At 36.1% G+C, this 24,605-nt stretch overlaps 1 protein-coding gene across 2 annotated transcripts in view; it reads right to left on the reverse strand.

The window, feature by feature from the left end:
- Positions 1 to 1,232: 1,232 nt before the first annotated feature.
- tmco3 (transmembrane and coiled-coil domains 3) overlaps positions 1,233 to 24,605 on the reverse strand; it is a 124,552-nt gene continuing 101,179 nt past the window's right edge. For both annotated transcript variants that reach the window (XM_028800068.2, XM_028800065.2), the window contains exons 8-14: positions 23,674 to 23,860; positions 14,146 to 14,263; positions 10,632 to 10,827; positions 10,134 to 10,284; positions 6,929 to 7,008; positions 3,298 to 3,447; positions 1,233 to 1,939 (exon numbers count right to left, since the gene is read on the reverse strand). In XM_028800068.2, coding sequence (XP_028655901.1) covers positions 1,826 to 1,939; positions 3,298 to 3,447; positions 6,929 to 7,008; positions 10,134 to 10,284; positions 10,632 to 10,827; positions 14,146 to 14,263; positions 23,674 to 23,860 — 996 coding nt within the window. In that variant the 3' untranslated portion in view covers positions 1,233 to 1,825. The remainder of the gene's footprint in view (positions 1,940 to 3,297; positions 3,448 to 6,928; positions 7,009 to 10,133; positions 10,285 to 10,631; positions 10,828 to 14,145; positions 14,264 to 23,673; positions 23,861 to 24,605) is intronic.

A 24,605-nucleotide genomic window follows, 5' to 3' on the forward strand; every position in this document is an offset into this window, starting at 1 on the left:
CATCTATAAATGCACTGCAATCAATCAGTAAAGGATTTTTGTTATTATTTTTAGTCAAATGCTAATTTTAACTTTATAATATCAACTTACAAAATTTCCATAGCCCACAACCCTGAATTGGATTAAGCTGATTCTACAATTAATACCTGACAATTTCTCCAAATTCGTAGCAGTCAACAAGCACACTATGATGAAAGAATCTTCAAACAAAACTTTTTTAAGCTGTACCACATTCTGCCAGTGTCCACTGAAAGTCCAGTTACTTGGAAAAAGTACATTTAAAAAGGTTTAGTTTGAGCAACAATCACTGTCAAAATTAAAACCTCATGATTTCTTAGTTTCATAATTTTAATAAGTATGCAATTGAAGGAAATACAAAAGACCACCAACTCCATTTAAATATACTCTTTGTGTTATGCATAACTTAAGGTGCCACACAGAATGCAAACAGAACACAAATTTTTGCTTAATCATTAACAGATTATAACTAGCACATTTAAATCCCTTTCCATTCACTTTGTGTAATATTTTTCAGCATCCAAGTATTATGTATTATACATATATCTCCTTATCATGTTTCTAAACCTGCTTATTCCTGGTAAGGGTTGCTATCCACAACAGACAAACAGCTGAAACCAGCCTTGGGTTGGGTTGGGTTGGCGGGTGGTGTATGTATAGGGGGGAGGCAAACCACAACTTTTGAAAAGCCTTTACTTGAATTTGGAATATCAATGTCTGAGAAAATATTTTTATAATGGATGGAAATAGCAAAACAATTTGCACAGCACTAGTTTAAAGCAAACGAACACAGCCATATTTCACAGTTATAAGAATGCCTCTGAGTTTTACTTTAATATAACTCAAATAAGGAGTGCACAAAAATCATAAACTATAAAGGCATTTGGTCACTTTTGATCCCTGTCAGAAACCCTCTAATAGTTCTGGGGATCTCAATTAAAACAAAGTCTTCACTAAAAATAATGCCAATTGCTGCAGTTTATATCAGTCAAAGATCAAAATAAAAGTAAAAGTAAAGAAATGGGGAATGGAGGACCAGAGGTGAGTCTGGAGTATAAGAGGCTTGCTGGAAGCATTTCTCCAGTGATGATTTCTTAAAAAGGTCAGATTAAAGAAAAAAATGTGCCAGGGAGAGTATAATTAGTAATTATAAACATTCTAATATGAAGAATATGGAATGTCTGAACACAAAGAAAATCTTCCTTTTTTATTCACAGAGGAAACACCTGTTCACAGTTTGATAGGAGAAGGTGAACAAGAGCATGTGCATTTGCTGAGAATCTGAGAAGTATTTGAATACAACTGGACATAAGACTAAATTAAAGAAAGAAAACCACCTTAAGACATTATCCTTCTAACACAGCCAGAATATTGGCTGTTCTAAAAAATAATCAGGGCACATGGTTTCCCAAATATCCTCAGACATAGTGCACTCAAAGCAGACCTGAAGAAAGTTGTGCCTTATTGGGCGTTGATTAATTTCACTTCACTAATGCTAGTCAAAATTGTTAATTTCACTTACCTGTTCTTAAGACAGCTCTTAAATGCTAACACATAGCTAAACGATAGCTTAAGCACTGTCAGCAACAATGTTGCCAGAAGAATGATTGGATAGTTGTTAATAGTACACATTGCCATGTGACATTTGCATATTAGAGTAAAACTGGCCAACCAATATTCCAAAAGTAGGGTCCATTTGAAGGTAAATACTAAGCTGTAGTCCAACACTGAACTATATGAGTGCTCTGTGTTTACTTCCAATGATCCATTGTTTGTGAACAAATAATTCAAATGTGATGTACTGACATCAAGTGCTTGATCGCCTTTCTGGTCGAGGAACGCATTTCAGTGTTGCTGCTTTCCACAAGGCTGGAGCTAATAAAAGGCTCAGTGTTGTTACACTTAGAATGAGGAGATACACCTAAAAATGAAGAATAGATTTAACAGTTCTGGCAGTAGTCAAATAGCTTTTTCTAAATAAAGAATAATACAAACAGATAAGAAATAAATAGAGTACAGCATGTGGCTAAGTTAGTCTTTCATTCAAGACAGACAAAACATGTTTAGTTGGGCCCAGTGGCCAAGAGAATTTAGTTTTCTATTTGTTTATCTGGGCTCATTTATTTACAATTTTGGTTAGTGTGCCTACTGGGGAGAACCCTTTACACAGTATAAACATACAGATACACAAATACAACACACAATTTTTTCTGCTTCTTTTTTCAATTTTACCAAATATTTCACTACATCTATAGGACAAAATAACAAAGAGTGAGATCTGAAAACAATAATAACTTAAATTGTAAGGGTCTATAAACAACATAGTACACTGCCTGATGTATGCACAGATTGCAGGTCTGTTATTTACTCTGCCAAAGAATAAGGACTACATTAGCAGTAAGTGCTGTCACAAGTGAAACGTCTATGTACATTACAGTGTCTGATTGTAGTAACTATCTGCCTCAATACTCAAATGAATGCTGAAAAACATATTTTCTTGTTTCTAAATTACGAATCCTACAAATTATAAATATTCCCTGTGATAATTCATAGAAAGTGCAAAATATAAACTAGCATCTGGGAAATTAGCATCTAGTTTGCTATACTACCAGTCTAAGGTTTTAGGACATCTCAATCATTCCTGTTTTAACTGACATTTAAGCAGTTCAAGTCCAGTGAATTATCACAAATGATACAAAGGTAAGCAGTAAATCACTAGAGGCTTAAAAAAAGTTCAGGTAACCAAAAACTGAAAAATAATGTAATTATCAGGGTTATACAAAAATGCAGTTTTCAGGAAACTCTCTGAAACTTGTCTTCTAATTGTGTTGTGCTTTGGGTCTGCCAGACCTGTTCCTGTTCTCTGCCAGTTATATGTGTGCATCTGTAATATATTTTCAGACTGTATTCAGTGCATACCTTCTTGAATAATAGCTGTTTTGCATAACTAATAGACTAAAACCATAAAACCTCTTTTAAAGACTGCACTATATTTGATACTATAGTATTATTATTATTATTATTATTATTAAAATTAGCAGTTATAAATCAGTCTGTTTTTAATCAAATTACAATAATGAGTAATTAACAGGATATATTTTAAAAACAAATACTGTATATTTTTACATCTTTAAAGAAAACAAACACAAAAAAAATGTATATGGGAAGAATGAGATTTTCACTGCGGTTCTCCTGCAATAACACCATGAAAATCCAATGTTGTACTTTTTATGAAAGAAAAAAAATTCAGCTCACAAATGAGAAAATTTTTAATCTTACCTCACGAGAAATGATGCCTGCCCGTCGAGCTCGACTGCCCAGAACAAAAGAAAATTCACTGACTTGGGCCAAGCCGGCAGAAACAATCCATTTGATATATTGACTCCCTTTCGGTAGAATAAGGGAGAGAACTAGAACTGCAATAATAAACTGTAAGAAAAGAAACAATAATAAACTAAAAGAACCACAAAATTATTCTAGAATAGGGTCTTTGGAGAAAAGTTTGGCAGGAGAAAGAATTCAAATTTGGAAAAGACACCAACAGTGTTCAATTAACACACCTTGTGCATCTTTAGAACATGGAAGGACCCAGGAGCATTCAGACATAAATACTCCCATACAGTGAAAACATACAATTCCAGGCAGTCCATACAGGATTTGGACCTAGAATTTGGAGCTGTCACTTCCCCACAGCGTTGATAAGGAAGTGCTTCTTAAACAGAAAAATTAATGGAATTCTTAAACAGATTCCATCATCATTAAATGATCTACTGTGTATTGAGGAAAATGTAAAAGCAGTGAATGTGGAAAAAGAAACGAAACTGGGTAATGTAAGTGATCTCCAGACTATTACTGTATTGCTTAAAGTGAAAACGAAGAAAACACTAAAGAAAAAAAACCCCTGCTTATTCAGAAACAGCTATTTTCTCCCTCAAATGTTATAATAAAGATTACAACTTATTTACATTTGACTTAAATAAAAGATGTAATTGTTTATTCAATATTAGCTTTTGATATTATAGGTCTTTTTGTTGCCTCTGAAGGGCTAAGTGGTTACTCATGAAATACATGAATGTAAGAAAAGCAGATGTATGTGCTCCTCAACTGTGTCATTTTGCTTGGCTTCTCATAACATTCATAATGGCTAACACGGTATAACACCCTAGTACTACAGACAATCAAGATCAGTTTTTTTGACAAATGATTCTTAATTGACGTGTAACATTAGACTTTCACTCTATGTCCTTTTAAAAAAAAAATAAGGAGGGAAAATCTTGATTAATAAAAAAGTTAAGAAAAAGAAACAAATCTGTGCAGTGGTTTGAAAAGGTCTAATTATATCCATACTGAGCTGTATATTCAGCTTTGATTTTGTAAATAGAATTCTTGATCAAGGGTGGTTTCTCTCCATCCACAGAGATGCCCAATTTGAAAAGCCCTCAGGCCCTTAGATTGCTGCTGTATGGTCAAGGTTTGCTGTAAATGGGAAAAATGAGAACCTTTCTTTTCATGTATGCACATTGGGCATGTAGTCTGTATGTACACTGGACATAGAATCTGAATAGACCCCGGCACTGGTATCTACTATAAAATACTACGGCCCTATGACAGGAGTTGGCAGCCGGTACAGCAGTCACCTGAGCAAAGACTTGAATATAGGTAGAGTCTGGTGAGGAAACAGAAAATGGCTTTTGGATGGCTTTCAAAAACTTCTATGACTTATAATAAATGTTTCAAAGGCTACTTTCAGCATGGGTTGGGAAATAATGACTTCAAATTGGGATATTGTCAATACGTAGAAGGAGAACCCTGCATACATGTCCTTCTTTCTCTCCTTGTTTTAAGACATTTTCTGTGAAAAAAATCATAGTCTGCCTATGGAATGAACTTTACAAAATGCAACAAACCCTGGAGAATGCCAATTAGACTTAAAACCACCATGTAAATATGTTCTGGCAGATGGCTAGGATGCCTTCATAATGGAAGGTCTGGGGAAGAGAACACACACAGGGCATTATTTCCCTCAGAACACTAGACAGCAGCCGCCCTGGGTTGCAGCAGTGCCTTGGACTCCCACAAGGCAACATGAGAGTTGGAGTTTGGCACAGCCCTGTTGGGTTCTGTGGGTGCTGCAGAGCCCTACTACACTGGGCTTCAGCCTCACCTGGAAGTATTTCTGGATCATGCTAATGGGCCACAGGAAGTGCTCCTGGGTGTGGCATGAATGGAGCAACTACTGCTCCAAAAGCCAGAGTAGGGGGGAGGTGGACAACACTTGCTAGAAGCAAAGTGGAGACAGAAGAAGAAGAAGCAGCAGAGTGGAGACATAAGAAGAAGAAGCAGCAGCAGAGTGGAGACAGAAGAAGAAGAAGAAGCAGCAGAGTGGAGGCAGAAGAAGAAGAAGAAGCAGAGTGGAGACAGAAGAAGAAGAAGAAGAAGAAAAGACAAAGTTCTTGGTGCTTGTAACTGTGCTGCATTAGTGGGAAACAATTTGGGAAGCATTTCCCATGAAAAAAAATAAAAATGTGTGCTGCTGAACTTGTGTCCTGCGTCTTTCTGTGTCATGTTTGGGGAGCTGAACACCCGCTGCAGGTCACAATGTATATGCAAACACAGTATGCACATTGTGATGGACGACCGGCTACAGACTCCGGTTGCCACCCCCAGGCCGCCAGGAGGAGCCCTCCGGACAGCATAATCGTACCCCGAGTTCCAGCAGGGCCTCATTGGCTTTGTAGTTTATATACACAGCACTGCTGGATACCTTGGGGACCACTTGGAGTCGCTGTAGGGGGGCTAGTGGGCTCTTATGTGCCCTATAACCTGGAAGTGCATCAGCATCACGTGACAGGAAGGAACGACGTGCTCCCGGGCTGAAGAAAGGACTGTTTACCATGACCCAGAGGGAATAAGGACTTGTGGGTTCGGCCAGGAACCACTTCTGGGTCAGGGGATATAAAAGGACTGTGGGAAAGCCCAGACACTGAGCTGAGCTGGGAGGTAGGGTGGCAAGTGTCTGGGCGAGGAGGAGAGAGTATTGTATTGTGAGAGAATTGTGTTTGAGTGTGTGGAGTGGAGGGTGCTTTGTGCACTGTTTAATAGTAATATAAATGCTATTTATACATTCACCTGGTGTTCAGAGTGGTACCTGAGGGTTCAAGAGGTGGACCACACATCAAACTGTTACAACATTTGGCACAATGTTACTTACTTTACTTTTCTATTTCTTTTTTCACACTATTGTAATTATTGTATAACAAACTGAGTTCACAAATTAAACTTAATAAAAAATATATTTTTATATATCTTATAATAAATTAATAAGTGTGATATTTTATCTTAACCGTTTGCCTCCTTGGTGATTACCTGGATGCAAACGTTTGTAACGAGTGCCCCCCTCTCATCTTAGTTTTTCCATTACCCCCTATCAAAAACTAAAGAAAACAAGCCTGATGAAATAAACTAAAAGGGAATTTTTATAAGTGTATATTAAACAAACATATAGTAACACTTGGTGCCCTGTCCAGGATTGGTTCCTGCCTTGCACCCTGAGTTGGCTGGGATTGGCTCCAGCAGACCCTCGTGACCCTGTGTTAGGATTCAGCGGGTTGGAAAATGGATGGATCTTATCAGCCAATTAAAAAATACTGATCAATATAAGGAAGATCATTTGTGAAAACACATTGGGCACAGTGATACTCAAGATTCATGGCCACAGGTATGAGATTAAGCTATTATTATTTCATTTTCTTGTGAGTGAATACCTGAGTTGTAGTTGGTGATATAATATTTTAGTATCTTGTACCATGATATGAATTATCAAGATCGCTTGTCTTATTTTTGTTAGTCAGTACTAACATATGGCTAAATGTCCCTTTGCTGATGTTAAGAGATTACAGTTAACATTTACCTTCATTAAAACCAATGACAGAGTGAGGATGAGGAGCACGGTAAGCTCATATAGAACAAAGGTGGGAAACACATGTAGACCTGCAACAAGTCAGAAAGAAGAGTCACAAATTACTGAAATGCAGACCGCAGTGTAGTTCTTCTGTAAATCACTTAAGATGAAAAAAGACAATTAAGTTACTAAAATACTTAACTATTTTAATAACAAAACTGTCCAATGTTCCTTATTGTCAAAGAAACACACTCAGTAAATAATGTCTTTAGGTCAACCAATTTCCCTCAAAATACAGTCATATGAAAAAGTCTGCGAACCCCTCTTAATTCTTTGGATTTTTGTTCATCATTGGCTGAGCTTTCAAAGTAGCAACTTCCTTTTAATATGACATGCCTTATGGAAACAGTAGTATTTCAGCAGTGACATTAAGTTTATTGGATTAACAGAAAATATGCAATATGCATCATAACAAAATTAGACAGGTGCATAAATTTGGGCACCCCAACAGAGATATTACATCAATACTTAGTTGAGCCTCCTTTTGCAAATATAACAGCCTCTAGATGCCTCCTATAGCCTTTGATGAGTGTCTGGATTCTGAATGGAGGTATTTTTGACCATTCTACCATACAGAATCTTTCCAGTTCAGTTAAATTTGATGGCTGCTGAGTACGGACAGTCTGCTTCAAATCATCCCATAGATTTTCAATGATATTCAAGTCAAGGCACTATGATTGCCATTCCACAGCATTGTACTTCTCCCTCTGCATGAATGCCTTTGTAGATTTCAAACTGTGTTTTGGGTCATTGTCTTGTTGGAATATCCAACCCCTGCATAATCAGTCAACTTTGTGACTGATGCTTGAACATTATCCTGAAGAATTTGTTGATATTGGGTTCAATTCATCTGACCCTCGACTTTAACAAGGGCCCCAGTCCCTGAACTAGCCACACAGCATGATGGAACCTCCACCAAATTTGACAGTAGGTAGCAGGTGTTTTTCTTGGAAATCGGTGTTCTTCTTCTGCCATGCAAAACGCTTTTTGTTATGACCAAATAACTCAATTGTTGTCTCATCAGTCCAAAGCACTTTGTTCCAAAATAAATCTGGCTTGTCTAAATGAGCATTTAGACAATTGCATACAACAAGCGAATCTGTTTGTGGCATGAGTGCAGAAAGGCCTTTTTTCTCATCACCCTGCCATACAAATGTTCTTTGTTCAAATTGCACTGAATTTTTTTTTGGTGTAAATATGTTTTATCTAACTGCCTTACCTTAACCTTTCTTATTTCTATTTGTCTGTTTTATTTCATTCTGTCTATTACCTGTTATTAGATGCAACTGAGAAGGCAAATTTCATGTTTTCTTGTGTAAACATGACTAAATAAAGAAACCTAAACCTAAATTGTAGAACGATGTACAGATACACCATCTGCAGCAAGATGTTCTTGCAGGTCATTGGGGGGTGATCTGTGGGTTGCCTGTAACTATTCTCACAATCCTGCGCCTATGCCGCTCCTGTATTTTTCTTGGCCTGCCAGAACTGGATTTAACAGCAACTGTGCCTGTGGCCTTCCATTTCCTGATCACATTCCTTACAGTTGAAACTGACAGTTTAAACCTCTGATATAGCTTTTTGTAGCCTTCCCCTAAACCATGATACTGAACAATCTTTGTTTTCAGATCTTTTGAGAGTTGCTTTGAGGATCCCATGCTGTCACTCTTCAGAGGAGAGTCAAAGGGAAGCACAACCTGTAATTGACCACTTTAAATACCTATTCTCATGATTGGACACACCTGTCTATGAAGTTCAAGGCTTAAGAAGCTAAACCAACCAATTTGGTATTGCAATTAATCAGTATTGAGCAGTTACATGCATTCAAATCAGCAAAATTACAAGGGTACCAATATTTTTGCACAGCCAGTTTTTCACATTTGATTTAATTTCATACAACTAAATACTGCTTCACTAAAAATCTTTGTTCGGAAATCACCCCAGTACTCAGATGTTCCTAGGAAATGAAAGACATACCACTGTTATCTTTTTTGTTGAAAGTAAATTATTATGCAGGCTGAGAGGGGTTCCCAAACTTTTTCATATGACTGTAGCTAAAAAATATTTAAATTTGCTCATATACATACTTTCAAAGTATATTCCTTTCCCATGATAAATAGAATTATTTTTCTGGAAACCAATGTTTTCTATATATAATTGAAAGTGTTTATAATCCCCATTGGGATGGATTGTGACAATTGGTAACTTTATTACATCTGGACCTCAGTTTGAATTTCAGCTTGGTTGTCCATTGTGTAGTGTTTGCTTCCTTGTTTACATATGTTTTTTCTAGTCTCCTATCCCAACAAAAAGACACACTGCTGTTGAACAACTCTAAATTGGCCTAGTCTTAATAGGTGTGTGTGTGTGTGTGTAGACCAGTGTGTCATTTTTCCCCAGATAGATTACGGATATTTGCCCATGAATATCAGAACTGACTGCAGCTTACTTCCGCCTCAAATTGTAAAATGCAGGTTCAGAAAATGGCCTATTAATATCATGATATTAATATAATTAAATACATGCATATTGTGATGATGCTTGTTTCAGCAAAACAAAATTTGATGCACTGAAAAACTTTATTAAATGAACAGCCTGTTAAAACTGGAACATTTTGATATTCTTCATTTATTTATCAGAATACACAGCCTGAGATCAGTACTGTCTCTGTCACCAGGACATCTAGTCACCTTAGTAAATTACAGCGCCAATGAAATAGTCACCCCATGGGGTATTTCATTCATATCTTGGTATCCTTTTGTTTTCCTTGCAATGGAAGGTTTTGAAATTTCATAAATGTGTGCAGTGTAATCTGTTCAGGACAAATTTCCTTGAAGAATATGAGTGCTATATTTAAAAAAATGAGTCCACTGGTTTCTGAGTTGTTTTATGCACACAGATAGACAGACATGAGCTGCACAGTAAGTGCTTCAAGTATTACATGTGAACACAACTGAAACACAGATGAAGGGAAAAATGAATCCTAATTTCCTTAAATGACTTCTTTATCAAAGGAATATTCTAAAAGTTAATTATTTCTCTAAATTTCTGTGCATGTCATTTTCTTCCAGGTAAGTTAAATGTTTAACAAAAATAAAATAATACAATGAAAATGATAAAATGAAATATGGCTACACATGATACATAAGCTTACCAATGGATGCAAAGAATATAATTGCCAGATAATCTCTTATTGGTTCAATGCAAGACATGACTTCTTCAGTTACTAGGTGTCCCTGAGATGACATCAGAGCTCCAGCCAAAAAGCAGCCCAACTCCATTGATACATCTAACAACTCTGTGATCTGCAGAAATGCATGATGAAATTTTAGCAAATAATATTAAAACAGTTAACAATTAATTATTTGTGATTAATAGCAGGAAAACACACAATATAACCTCTATAATATTTATTTTAAAATTTCTTGAAACAATGGTATTACAAAAGCATACTCCAATCAGTTTTATATTGGTTATGGTTTTCACAGGTTTGTCCAACAAGCAATAATCTTAAAATTAATAAACAGATGAGCAGCTTTCCAATAAGTTGCTCTACATTTAATCAATTTTATTTCTGAAAACCGACCCTCCAGGCAAAATTCTTAAAATATGGTGAAGTTAGTTAAGACCCAATGTAAAAATAGTAGCCTACCGTAAGCATAACAAAGATGAAGGCTGAAACTCCCAAAACAAGGATTTCTTTATTTCCTTTGCACTCAGCATGCAGCTTTTTGTAATATGGTCCAATAAGATAAGTCTTCATTATAACACATAGAACAAAAACAGCAGCCAAGGAGAAAAGAATCTGACCAAAAAGCATACATATTCTAAAAATTTCCATTAGGGCACTGTAGAAAGACAAAACCCAAAAAAGAAAGCCTTTATAGATAATCTCATGTACATTTGGTAAAAATTAAAAGTGGCAAATAAACATCACAGAGAACTCAAACAGAATAAAATGTTACCAATTAATTTTAATAAAAAATCAAAATCAAAAGTAAAAGACTAAGAATCTAATAATCAAATGTATAATTTATATATAAGGTGGCTAAAAAAATTGAACATCTTTACTAACTGCCATGACCAAGAATCAGTTCAACTCGTCTATCATGCTACATGATTCTTTTCTTGTAACATTCCAACTTCTTATATACTTTTTTATTATTAAATTAGTAACCCCTGTAAAATTAACTGATTATTCAGGTTAGAAAGAAGGATTGATTTAATTTACTGGTGTCTTTCAGTACTGTAAAATATGTTTTCAAGCCAGAATTTCAGGATTTTTTATTTTGCCACTACACCTTCGGTTTTACTTTTAACCTGTTCCAAATTTCAAAACGAGCAAAAAAAAAAAAAAAAAAGGAAAAAATGCATGTTTTGCTAGGATGACGTTAATTCATATACTATCTCACCATTTATTTTTAAGAAAAACATGCCAAAGCTTTAAATTATTTCCACCACAGTTAAAACTAAAAATGAGCCCTATCCACAAGTTACTTTTGCATTTCAGTATCAAGTACCGTTCAAGTGTAAAATGATCTGCTTTTACAAACTGCATTATCAAAATGTAAAAAAAATGGGGATCTGTTAAAACAACTACTGATTTTATTTGTATGGAAGTGTGAAATCTAGTGTTACAGCAACATACAGAATACTATCTGGACCTGGTAATTTGACGAAGCAATAAAAGCTTTGAGTACTGCTATAAACCCAGTGATAAAGAGTTTCATACTGCATTACTAGGAAAGTTTAAATCCACTACTGAGGCATTTGACTGAATTATAAGGTTAATTTTTATTGTAAACGTTTGTCATTATTTTACCCAACACCAAAGCAAGTAGTTTAGTTTACTCATAGGCTTATGTTTACCCAAATGTCCTGTACTTCACAAGGCAAAATTTGAAGTGTTCCACTCAATAGTTAGCACTGTAGTCCGGTTCTTATGTCACATAATTTGATCACCCGATTTCTAAATTTCAGGAAAATCACTCTGTTTAAAGTGCAACAAAGGGCAATAACCACTACCTGATTCAGCACATCAATAATCCAAATCAGCTAAAGTTGATTTACAAATCAAGAAGTTTGTAGTCACCTAGCATCTTGGAACAAGCTGAATGTCAGTATGATGCGGCATTTTAAACATGATTAACGAAGAAAAAGAAGCTGCAGTAAACTTTAGAGCATTTTAGAAAATTGGGGGTACTTCAGCAGGAAACACTAAATTAGGTGAATATATGGTTAATTATGGTTAAATAAGTAAAAGTGCAACTGCAAAGTCACATGGTCATTATTAGTCCCTTGAGAAATAGAATCTATTTTCATGTAAATGTATACAAGAGCAAATATGAAATACTTTTAGTTGAAAGGGAAAAAACACAATAATAATACTAAACACAGGAATTGTTTATACCAAAAACAGAGTATTGTATACCTAATTAATAGCAAAAACAAAATGTTAAATAACTTTTAGAATTGATAAATATTTACAGTACATATATTAAAATACGACTCCTGTGTTAAATACTGTATGTTATGTACAGCATAAATAAGGTAAACATACATATTTTTCACAATGTAACCATTATGTAATAATTAATACATAATTCATTCAATATAAAAGTGTACTTTTAATGGTTCCAAAAGCATTCCTGTATAAATGGTTGATAACATACGTAAACTCACTCTGTTTATTAACTCCTATAATGTACTTTTGTTTCTTATATTTACTACACACCAGTTGAGCTATGGGTGGTATGGCTGCCTCACAGATTCAGAGTCCTGTACACATATTGACCATATGCAGCCTTTAAATTCCTCTGTGTTTCCATGGGTTTTCTTCCGAGTACTCCATTTTGTCCTTCCTTTTTTCCAAGATGTGCAGGTTAGGTTCACTGGCAATTCGAAACTAATTCCTCTATGTCAACAAGTGTGGCGGAGAGTGAATACTGGGAACTACAGTACAATGGAATGATGTTCTGTCTAGGGTAGCTAACTATCTTTCTACTACTGGGACAGGCTCTGGCCCCTTGCAACCCTGTAGTTAATTAAGCAGGTTTGACAATGCAATGTTACTACAAATTGTTTTCAAACTGAGTAAGATCTACAATATAATTATTAAGGTAGAACAAAATGTCACAATTTGCTGTTTCCCTTTCACTCTTCTCCTTCTGTGTTCATCTTCTGTATTTTGCATAACAAAATTCTAAATGTTGTTTAGTTTTACCATTAGACAGAATGAGCATCAAAGCTAAGAAAACAGGTAAATCTGCTTTTTAACTATTTAGAACAATTCCTCCCACTCACTGAAAAATGCAACCTTCTGAGCTGGTTGTTCATTACTAAAGCACTAGTTGTGTAATGTAGCTATTATATGTTGCAACCTTGACAGTAGCAAATTTTATGAACATTCACTAACCTTTTGTGGCAAACCTACTCAAAAATGAATTTTTGGTTTTGGAACACTTAAGTTCATATTTTTATAGTAAATAATGATTTATGAAAAACAGGCATATACTAGCAATGTTTTCCAACAGTGGTCTAGAAGAGGTAAATGCATCATCAACTTTACTATTAACATTTGATGTTATTCAGCATATTTTTATGAATTTTAAACTTACTACATCAATTTTAAACATATAAATTGCATAAAACATCCCATGTGTAGGGTTTTGATTTTTTTCTTTGTTTTGAAACAAGCTTTGGAGCTATCTTAATAATTGGCAAATTAATAAACTTTCACAGAGCACTTAAGACCTCTCTAGAAAGCTCATTTTAGCAGCTAAGTGTTTATTTGTCATGGTTGTTTAATAAAAACGCTTTACTCTGAATGTCTGGTGATCTGGTGCATTTTAATTCATGGCGTCGGATTATGTATACAGGCAGCGATGCAGTAGTACAGTTTTAAAGGGGAGAGTCTAATCATTTGGCATAAGCACACTATGGACTATTAGTAGTTTTACAATGTAAAGAGGTTAATCAAGGATAAAATAGTTTTGATCCCAATGGAGACGGGATGAGCCAGATTCAAAACAGATTTTGGATGCAGCAATAACTAGCAAAGTATAAACAGAAATATCGAACATGTTTTGGTTAAAACAAGAAGTAATATTTCTAAAACAAAACATAATAATTGAGAGAAATGTTAAGTTTGCATATTACACACTTACCTATTGTGGGTGCTTTCACCTGCTTGTATTAGGGTTGGCATTACAGCAATAAACAGACTGAGCTGCACATCTTGCATAACCAGCATTCCTAGTAGCACACTGCTGTAGTCAATCTCTCCTGTAAAGATAATCACAAGCATTACAACTCTGGTACAATTAAAATTCTACCAGAAACAGTGATTGGCTATAGGTGAACATTAATCACATTTAAGTAATTTGTAAAAGAAAGTTATATGTGCACAAATCCTGATAATTTAATAACTATACAAGGATGGGCTGACTAGATTCTCTTTATGAGGTAGAGACTTGTACTTTACATGCTATGCTTTTAACCAGACTTGTAAATGTATTACTGTTATTAATGGAACATTATTTTTCAAGCAACTACACACAAGAAACAGTAGTACTCTCTCAATTACAGGAAATAACAAAACATTGTTGAGGCAGAACCTATTTGTAATTCAAAATTAAAAACTTGGACCTTAAACTTGATTTAGACTCGAACCAGAAATTATAACAGCAGAAATGACAGCAATGACTCGTATAGAAGGCACTTCAAACCGAAATGGTCATAAAAATTCTTTAGAAGAGAATACAAACATACATTAACTCCAGAAATGTATTGCTACTTTTCAAATTAACTGTACTTGCAAATGCATATTATTATTATCTGGAATCTCCATGTAATCTATAGTTTTCCAGTACTAATTCAAAACGAGATTAAGTACATTTGCTAATATTCTGTGAAATTATAAACAATTTCTCGATTAGAACACATACCACATGAGAGATGCTTTCTACAGGTCATTAAAGCAGAAGATAATCTGAATAAATTTATTGAACTGCAAAACAATAATAAAATAAATACTGAGATAAACTGTCAGCAGGTGATCAAACTTCCATCAGTATTATATGTGAGTTCGTATGTACAACAGTCACAAGTGATGTTCCTGAAGTAGTACATTGTAAGAAAATCTAGACACAACCCACTAATTATCGTAAGAAATCAGCCACTACCAATCAAAAAGACTGTGAATAAAAATATTACTTCTAATAAGCAAGTACTACACTATTTGATATCTCTCTATTATAAAAAAAAATCTTGCAACGATACAAGACTTTTTTCCTGAGATGATATGTGATCTTTGGAAGAGAGATCTTTTGAAGAGAGACAAAGAGACACTTTCACGTCCTGCGAGACAGACAAGTCACATCATACTTACAACCTTTGGAAGAAAGTCCCGTGATACACATGCAGAGTAGGTTAGAGATAATGGAAGTAGGCAAATTTGAAAGTCTCAAAAAAATGTGAGTAAAGATCGCATTAGCACAAACAAACGGAAAATATTACTCGGTGAAATAACGGAACATCGAAAAGAGATCGTAAAGTGTTTGAGGATGTCTGGGGGACAAGAGAGAAGACAAGGCAGTGAGACAAAAGGACAGGTGCTGTACAGGCTTTTAAACGTTCAAAGCGAAATGCAAATCATGTGGCACGGCAGCAAGCCAGCAGTTGATCGAGCAGAGGAGGTAAAAAAAAATGTATTTGTTTGCCATTGTATCACCATTTAAGAAGGGTTTCGGAGGAGCAGCCGTGTCTCCTTGGGGTGTGTTCAGCTCCCCTCTTCACAACAGCTTGTAGCGCTGGCGGGAGGGGGGTAAGGAGTAGGCGAGTAAAGCGAGCAGGGAGCGAAGCCCCTTAGTAAACAAATATAAACAAAATAAATCCAGCTTCAGAGTGAATGTATGCTGATCTGTTGCCTGAATTCATGTATTCAGTATATATTATTGAAGTCTTTGATATTACCCTGAAAGGAATGAGCACATTCCTTATTGGCACCATAAGTAATATTCAACATAAGACTTTTTCAAAGTCATAATCAAGGTAAAGTTTATTACTCCACAGCAGGAAATTAATTTGGTCATCTTGGCTATGCATGTTTCCAAACAAAATAGCATTGTTAGTTTACAATGGGAAAAAAAAATACAATTCCCAAATATTTATAAACTGATACTCAGCATAGGAATTACAGCCCTTTTACTTTAAAAGTCTATGATCATCTGTTTTGTTTTCATTGCATTTAACTTCTTTAAATTCATACCACCATTTAATAAACTGAAGTCTCATCACAAAAATCCTTCTTGGGATAAAGTGACAGATTTGAAAATGCAAGTAGTTTTAAGGGTTACAAGGTACAATTAAATCTCACCTGCCAGCTGCAATAACAAACCTGTAAAAGCACAGAATGATGTTCAAAGAAATGAATTATCCTATCCTCTTTTTCAAGCACTACATTCTTATTAACACTTAGTACACTCCAAATCCTCAATAATCTATGCTCCTCGATGAGTCCAGAAGAGGGAAGTCCACTGCAGAAAGATGTTTAATATGATTTATTCAAAAGACACAACTGGTACTAAAGACAGAGCAAATGAACACATTGTATTTGGAATAAACTACCACTGATCTTTTTCTACAATATACTTAGCACATCCTTTTCAGAAGATGTTTCAGTGGTAACAATTCTGTAGACAACTCATAAAGCCTTTCAACTGATTCCACTTAGGCCATGGGTAATGTCTAGTTTAAAATTTCATTTACACTGTGCAGGCTTTCATGAAAATTTATTTTTTGCAAAAACGGATCCTCCGTAGCGAAAGTCATACCTAGCACATTGTTATAGTATAGCTATATAGTAAAGATTTTCCCACCAGAACAAAATTTTTAAAAAAGTAGCCCAATTGTTTGGTCACACTGAACAGGTTTCTTAAACTGTCCAGGCCCAATGTGTTTATATAAAAAAAAAATAAAAAAAAAAAAAGAAAGAAAATAATTGTGATGTATCCTTTGTCAGTGACTAGGAGCACCTGGACATTTTTAGAAGACCTTTCTTGGGGCAAGAAACTCTGGTCTGGCATACTTTGCCTGTTAATTTGCAGAATTCCTAGTTTACAGAATTTCACTAAATTAATAAATAATCCAGAGTTAATTATAAAGTCTGTAATTTGCAATCCATTGCCAGTTTCTTTCATTTCCATCCCTTCCTCCTGTTCTGTTTGTTTCTTTCATTTCATAACCCTGAGATGCCTAATTAAGTAGACAGTCAAAGTACTGTTTCCACCTATTTTAACATTTCCTTCTCTTTATTCAGCTCATTCCACTTTTTATCCACCTTAATAAAAGGATAAATATCTGTGTGTCTATTTGTCATTTGTCTCTGTCATTCCAAAAGAAGGTGCATCATAAACATAACACTGCTTATACAAATCCCATACCAAATGGAATATAACAGAGACATAGGCACTGCATGGTGCGCTGTAATCATTAACAGTGAGGTTTACTTTGATTACTTAGATATCATCCCATCTTAGATGGGTAGCACTGCTAGTCTTTAATAAACCTTTGGGGGCAATTACCTTTACTTTCTTTTCTCATATTCTTAATCACTTTATAAAACAACTCCTGTTTATTCTGTGCATCTTCCTCCAAGATGTGCCCACATTTTTTCCAGGCTTTCTTTTTGGATACACTGATGATTGGTTTTAGCTTTCTTCTTAGTCACTTTCTGTTTTTCTTGTTTTATTCTTTCCTACATTTTACTGTTTTATTTCAGAATCTGATAGGCTAGAGGTAAAATTACAAAATAGAAATCAGAAAGAAAACCTCTTTATCTCTTAATTGATTTGAGTGTCTTGGTTGTAGATGTGTTCATATATAATAAAAGGGGTCACTGCCAATATCTGACCCATACTTAATGCAGGGATTTCTTATCTGTGTGAAGTCATCATTTCTCACTATAGTATAATCACTCATTGAAATTTCATTTCTAGATGTATGTACTTCTTTTTAGGTGGAAACAATTAACTGTACAACACTAACTTGTTTGCTAAACAGAATATGATTTTATTAAGGTTCACTGTGTCTTCCTAGTGTTCAAATTTACAGTACTGTGCAAAGTTTTAGGCAGGTGTGAAAAAATGCTGTAAACAAAGAATGCTTTCAAAAATGGTGTTAATCATTTATTTTCATCAATCAAAAAATGCAGTGAATGAACAAAAGAGAAATCTAAATCAAATCAATATTTGGTGTGACCACCCTTTGCCTTCAAAACAGCATCAATTCTTCTAGGTACACTTGCACACAGTTTTTGAAGGAACTCGGCTGGTAGGTTGTTCCAAACATCTTGGAGAACTAACCACAGATCTTCTGTGGATGTAGGCTTCCTCACATCCTTCTGTCTCTTCATGTAATCCCAGACACACTCGATGATGTTGAGATCAGGGCTCTGTGGGGGCCACACCATCACTTCCAGGACTTCTTGTTCTTCTTTATGCTGAAGATAGTTCTTAATGACTTTGGCTGTATGTTTGAGGTCGTTGTCCTGCTGCAGAATAAATTTGGGGCCAATCGTACGCCTCCCTGATGGTACTGCATGATGGATAAGTATCTGCCTGTATTTCTCAGCATTGAGAACACCATTAATCCTGACCAAATCTCCAACTCCATTTGCAGAAATGCAGCCCCAGACGTTAAAGGAACATCCATCATGCTTCACTGTTGCCTGCAGACACTCATTATTGTACCGCTCTCCAGCCCTTCGACGAACAAAACTGCCATCTGCTACAGCCAAATATTTCAAATTTTGACTCATCAGTCCAGAGCACCTGCTGCCTTTTTTCTGCACCCCAGTTCCTATGTTTTCATGTATACTTGAGTCGCTTGGCCTTGTTTCCACGTCGGAGGTATGGCTTTTTGGCTGCAACTCTTCCATGAAGACCACTTCTGGCCAGACTTCTCCGGACAGTAGATGGGTGTACCTGAGTCCCACTGGTTTCTGCCAGTTCTGAGCTGATGGCACTGCTGGACATCTTCTGATTTTGAAGGGTAAAAAGCTTGATGTGTCTTATCTGCTGCACTAAGTTTCCTTGGCCAACCACTGCGTCTACGATCCTCAACGTTGCCTGTTTCTTTGTGCTTTTCAAAAGAGCTTGAACAGCACATCTTGAAACCCCAGTCTGCTTTGAAATCTTTGTCTGGGAGAGACCTTGCTGATGCAGTATAACTACCTTGTGTTTTGTTGCTGTGCTCAATCTTGCCATGACATGAAACTGTCTTCCACATCCTCACCTTGGTAGCAGAGTTTGGCTGTTCCTCACCCAGTTTTAAGCCTCCTACACAGCTGTTTCTGTTTCAGTTAATGACTGTGTTTCAACCTACGTGTGACATTGATGATCATTAGCACCTGTCTGGTATAATTGGTTGATCATACACCTGACTATAATCCTACAAAATCCCTGACTTTGTGCAAGTGTACCTCTAAGAATTGATGCTGGTTTGAAGGCAAAAGGTAGTAACACCAAATATTGATTTGATTTAGGTTTTTCTTTTGTTCGCTCACTTTGCATTTTGTAAATTGATAACAATAAACAATCATTATTTATAATTCTGAAAGCATTCTTTGTTTACAGCATTTTTTCACACCTGTCTAAAACTTTTGCACAGTACTGTATATCTCCTTAGATCATTTCAAACTCTTCCATTCATATCCATTAGAATATGTATCTTGTGTCCCACATTATCTAGCATCTTTTGCATTTCATGGAAGAGGACATCTTATATCTCAGCTTACTTACTGTTGATTGGGGCATAGGCTACTTTGTCACACATCAGTCTTCCACTTTTAAAACATCTAGTCCCTAACTTGAGTGGCATTAAAGCAGGTATGGCCTGTTTTATACCTGGTTTAATTCTTCTAAATTGTGCTAATACTGAGTAAAACAGAAGAAAATGCCCTGTAAATTTTGTGTCTTTGCCCTTTTACTATTATTTCTGATAGTTCTACTAATGAAGTTAGTTATATTGTTGATTTTCTCCACTAGTTCAGAGTTCTACAAATCCGTATTGTTTTTCCTTTGTGTTGTGTTTTAATCTTTACAAATTTAGGCATGTGAGAAATTGGCCCACAGTATCCACAGTTTGGTGAAAAATTGTTTCCTTAGAATATACAAACCATCTCCCCTGGTGTCTGAAAGTCTGGATGCCCAGTCACCATTTGCCTTACTTAGACTAAAGCAGGGTCCACCTTTCCTCCTTTCTCAACCTGTCTTGAGAACGCGTATGGCAGATAATCACTCCAGAAAATTGACCACTGCTGAAAATTAAACTGGGCAAAGGAGCTGGCTATGATGAAATTGTTCCTGAAATGTTCAAATATATGGGACCAATTGGGGAGTTTATGTTAAGAAGAGTTTTTAGACTAACCTGGAACACCACTAAAACACGAGACTGGAAAATCTTTGTGATAATTCTGTTTTTAAGAGGGTTGTACCCCTCTTTTTTTTTTTTTTTTTTTTTTTTAAACAAAAGGGACAACAGGGAGTGTGAAAACCATTGGGGCATATCAGTGTTAAGTATCCCAAGAAAGCTGTACAGTAGAATTCCAGAAAACAGACTCCAACAACAGGTTGAATGGCATTTGGAAGAAGCTCAGATGAGCTACAGACCAAACTGTAGTAAAAAATGATCTGACCATTAATGGCTTCAATGTGTATTTCAATCAAGTGATGAAATAGTGTCAGTGTTGCATTTGCCACCATTCTGCATTTAGTCTTAGTCTTCAGTCTAAAATATATTTTACTTTAATCCACAATTGAGTCCTATTTACATGCAGTAATTCCAGCCAAAACAACAACGGCTAAATCCAGTTATCTTTTAGGCCATTAAAAGAACTGTTTCATTTACAAACTTTAATGATCTGGACTTCGTGTTGTTTTTACAGTAATCCCTCGCTATATCGCGCTTCAACTTTCACAGCTTCACTCTATCGCGGATTTTATATGTAAGCATATCTAAATATATAATGCGGATTTTTCGCTGCTTCGCGGGTTTCTGCGGACAATGGGTCTTTCTACTTCTGGTACATGCTTCCTCAGTTGGTTTGCCCAGTTGATTTCATACAAGGGACGCTATTGGCAGATGAATGAGAAGCTACCCAATCAGAGCACACAGTTAAGTTCCTGTGTGCTGCTGACTGGCTCAGCGACGGAGTGCTGCATTAACCAGGAAGTCTCATCTCACTCATTCAGCAATAACGTGCTCCTACTACTGCTTCAGGGGCCGGTAAACGTTTTGGATATGTTGAAGGAAGGGAACAGCTACACCGCTGCAGGACACCATTACAGCATCAATGAGTCCACGATTCTTTTTATTTAAAAAGGAGGAAAAGCATATAAGATCTACGGCCGCAGTGTCCTTTAACCAGGGCGCAAAACGAGTTGCAAGTGGACGTGATAAGGCAGTAGTCTGGATGGAATCTGCTTTAGGGATTTGGATTGAAGAGTGCTGGAAGAAGAACAACGGTGGTGCTAAACAGTCGCCTGAAGAGGCTCCTTTAGAAGAGCTGTAATGCTATCCTTTGTTGTGCAGTAAAATTAAACTCATCGTTATCGGACAAGTCGTCGTGTCATTGTTGGTGAGTAACCATAATTAATTATCTACGTACAGTACTTATTACATATACATAGTTTAGTGTCACTGTACACACATTTTACTGTATATAATTTTTCTTGCATTGTATGTATTTATTGCTGGTGGCCTGTCTGTCGTAATGGCTGTAACATATGTGATATCGGAGATGCTCGATATCTTTAAAATAATATTTAGGTTTTACTGTATGTAAACTGTGTTTACATACATAATTTCAACGAATCTTACCTAATATCTAAGAGAATACAAAGGGTTTATGCTGTATAATTGTGCGTGAAATGTTTATAATAGTGTGGGAGAGTTTATAAGAGCTTAAAATATATAAAAATAACCATATGAACATATGGTTTCTACTTCGCGGATTTTCACCTTTCGCGGGGGGTTCTGGAACGCAACCCCTTTGATGGAGGAGGGATTACTGTACTATGATTCCTTTGCCTATAAAAATAATTGAAATACTGTTTTAGTGGTTTTAGAGGTCAAGGAATGTAATGGTCAGATGAGTATTTTTATTTAGGATTCTATTTGAGGATTTCATTTTTTTTAAACATGTCTTCCCGAAATGTTTTTTTAAATTATTAATCAAAATATAAAACCTTCACATTGTTATTTTTAAAGATCTCTTCAGGTTTGAATTACAGTACATTCTGCATTTTGGCTTTCAGCTACATGAGATACAGTATTCTAGTTCTTGACTCTCTCTCTGAATTTCTTTATCTACGATTTTTTCCCCCTCATGTCCTGGACATTATTAATTTGATTCATGTTCTTCCAGTTACAACCTTAGCTTGTTATTACTATTACCATCCACCTGAATTCATTTTAATTTAAACTGCTGCAGTCCTGTGCAGTCAGAACACTACCATAATTTACTTTAGTTATAAGTTACATAACTAATTAAACAGATTAAGTCTCTACCTTTTAGTTCCTTTTGTGACATATTTTAATTGCCGTACTCCATTTTGGTCAGGTGGCTTGTAGAACAGTGGCTAGTGCTGCAGCTTATAAGACCATACATCCAGGGTTTGAATCCTGAATCTGTGGAGTTTGCACATTTCTCCTGTTTCTGTTTGAGTGTTTATTCTGGTACTTCAGTTTTCCTCCCAGTGTGAGCATGTGTGGTTGAGTGCATGAGAGGGCCCTGAGATAGACCCAGGCACCTGAACTGGATTAAGAGGGTTTGACAATGCATGTATGTATGTATGTATGTATGTATGTACTGTCACAGATAGCTGGGGTTCTGACCCAGCCGGGACACTAGGAAGGACCGGAAGGTGGCCTTTATATCTTCCGGGTCATGAGGGGGCAACTGCCCAGGGTTAGGAGAGGACCATAGGAAAGGAACAAGGAGATTCCAACCCATTGGGACCCATGGCCACCGCCAGGGAGCGCCTTAAGCCTCAGGGAACCCGGGAAACAATTACTTCCGCCACACCCGGGAAAATGGAGGAAGACCCTTCCAGGGACGCCCGGAGTGCTTCCGGGGCAAAGGGCAGCACTTTTGCCACAACAGGAAGTGCTGCCGGAAGGATGTCATCGGACACCAGGAGCATATCCGGGCGGAAATAAAAGGGGCCGCCTTCCTATAATCGGGGAGCTAGAGTTGGGAGCGGGAGCAGGACGAAGCTCCCATAAGGAGAGGAAAGGCGGCCAGGGACTGTGATAGAGAAGCCCGAAATAGAGGCAATTGGTGCTGGGGGCACTGTGTGTGCTGTTTGGGACTGTTATTTTGTGGTTTAATAAATGTGCGCTTTTATAAAGATGTGGTTTCCGACTGGTGGTGTCCGGGCAAGTCTCACAGTATGTATATACTGTATATATTAGTCAGAAAAGTACACTATTTGTTTGATACCAGCATATTAAGTGATTTGCTCAGCCTCAAGAAATGATGCAGTTGTGGGAATGGAAATTTTTAGATTGCACTATCTGCCTATATAGTGTCCAATAAAAATACAAGTTCCAGAATAATAAGCATTCAAATTATATTTCATGCTATCTTTAAAAATAAATAAAAAAAGTTGTGTCTTCTTTTGATACTGTACCTTCTTTGTCTCCTCTGCCACTCCCTGCAAGGAACCTTGACACAAGAGGTGTACTTGAGAGGGAAAGACATGTAGAAATAAAGACTGTCTGTGTGGGTCGAATTCTTAAAAGGTGACCCCAGAGCAATCCAAACGTCACCATCAAGAATGTCATGTAACAAGAACCCTGCACAGAGATTTTCCACACCTAAAGGAAATAATTGTTGAAATTAAAATCTACATGTAAAATCATTCTTGTAGTTTAAACAGCACATCTACTTTACTGTTAAAAGTCAACAGTATGTGAAATCTTAATAGTCCTTTCAAAAATAAGGATATTAAAAATAAAAACTGATGTAAAATATTAAAACAACTCTCTCAAGGTTTTATTAAACGTTTACACGTTCCATAAAACACCGATTAATAGAATATCAATTAACTTTAAGAACAGAATTTTTGACTATAATGGGAAGATAGTATACATGTTTTATTACAAAGTTGGAAACAACTTGGACTGGACTCCCCTGTTCTTATCTGTTCAGTACAATGCTTTAAAAGATTGAGTTCATTCCATTGGACAAGTAAATGTGCAGTCTGTACATATCAAAGTTGTATGTATTAAGTTAAAGGAAACTACAGCCTATTTTGCTTTTAATGTAAACCCTCCAAAATTTTACAACAGTGCAAGATTACAGATCAAAGTGTTACATTCAAATCCGGCTGAAGCTATCACTTTTACAGGCCCTGTTACAGGGTGAAATTATATTTATACCAAAAGTTCCTATTATTCCTACTAATTACCTGTTTGAATTCAAAAGAATACAGTTTCCTCTAAGATTGTGTTTTGTAATGACCATCAAAAAATGGCAAATTACTAGGAAAAGCAGTAATTCATCTAGGGCAGGAATGTTTTACTCACATGAAACTGTATGTAGCATTTTCAAGAGTAAGAA

Source organism: Erpetoichthys calabaricus, chromosome 4 (genome assembly GCF_900747795.2).
Source record: "Erpetoichthys calabaricus chromosome 4, fErpCal1.3, whole genome shotgun sequence".
In the NCBI taxonomy this organism is placed as follows: domain Eukaryota; kingdom Metazoa; phylum Chordata; class Cladistia; order Polypteriformes; family Polypteridae; genus Erpetoichthys; species Erpetoichthys calabaricus.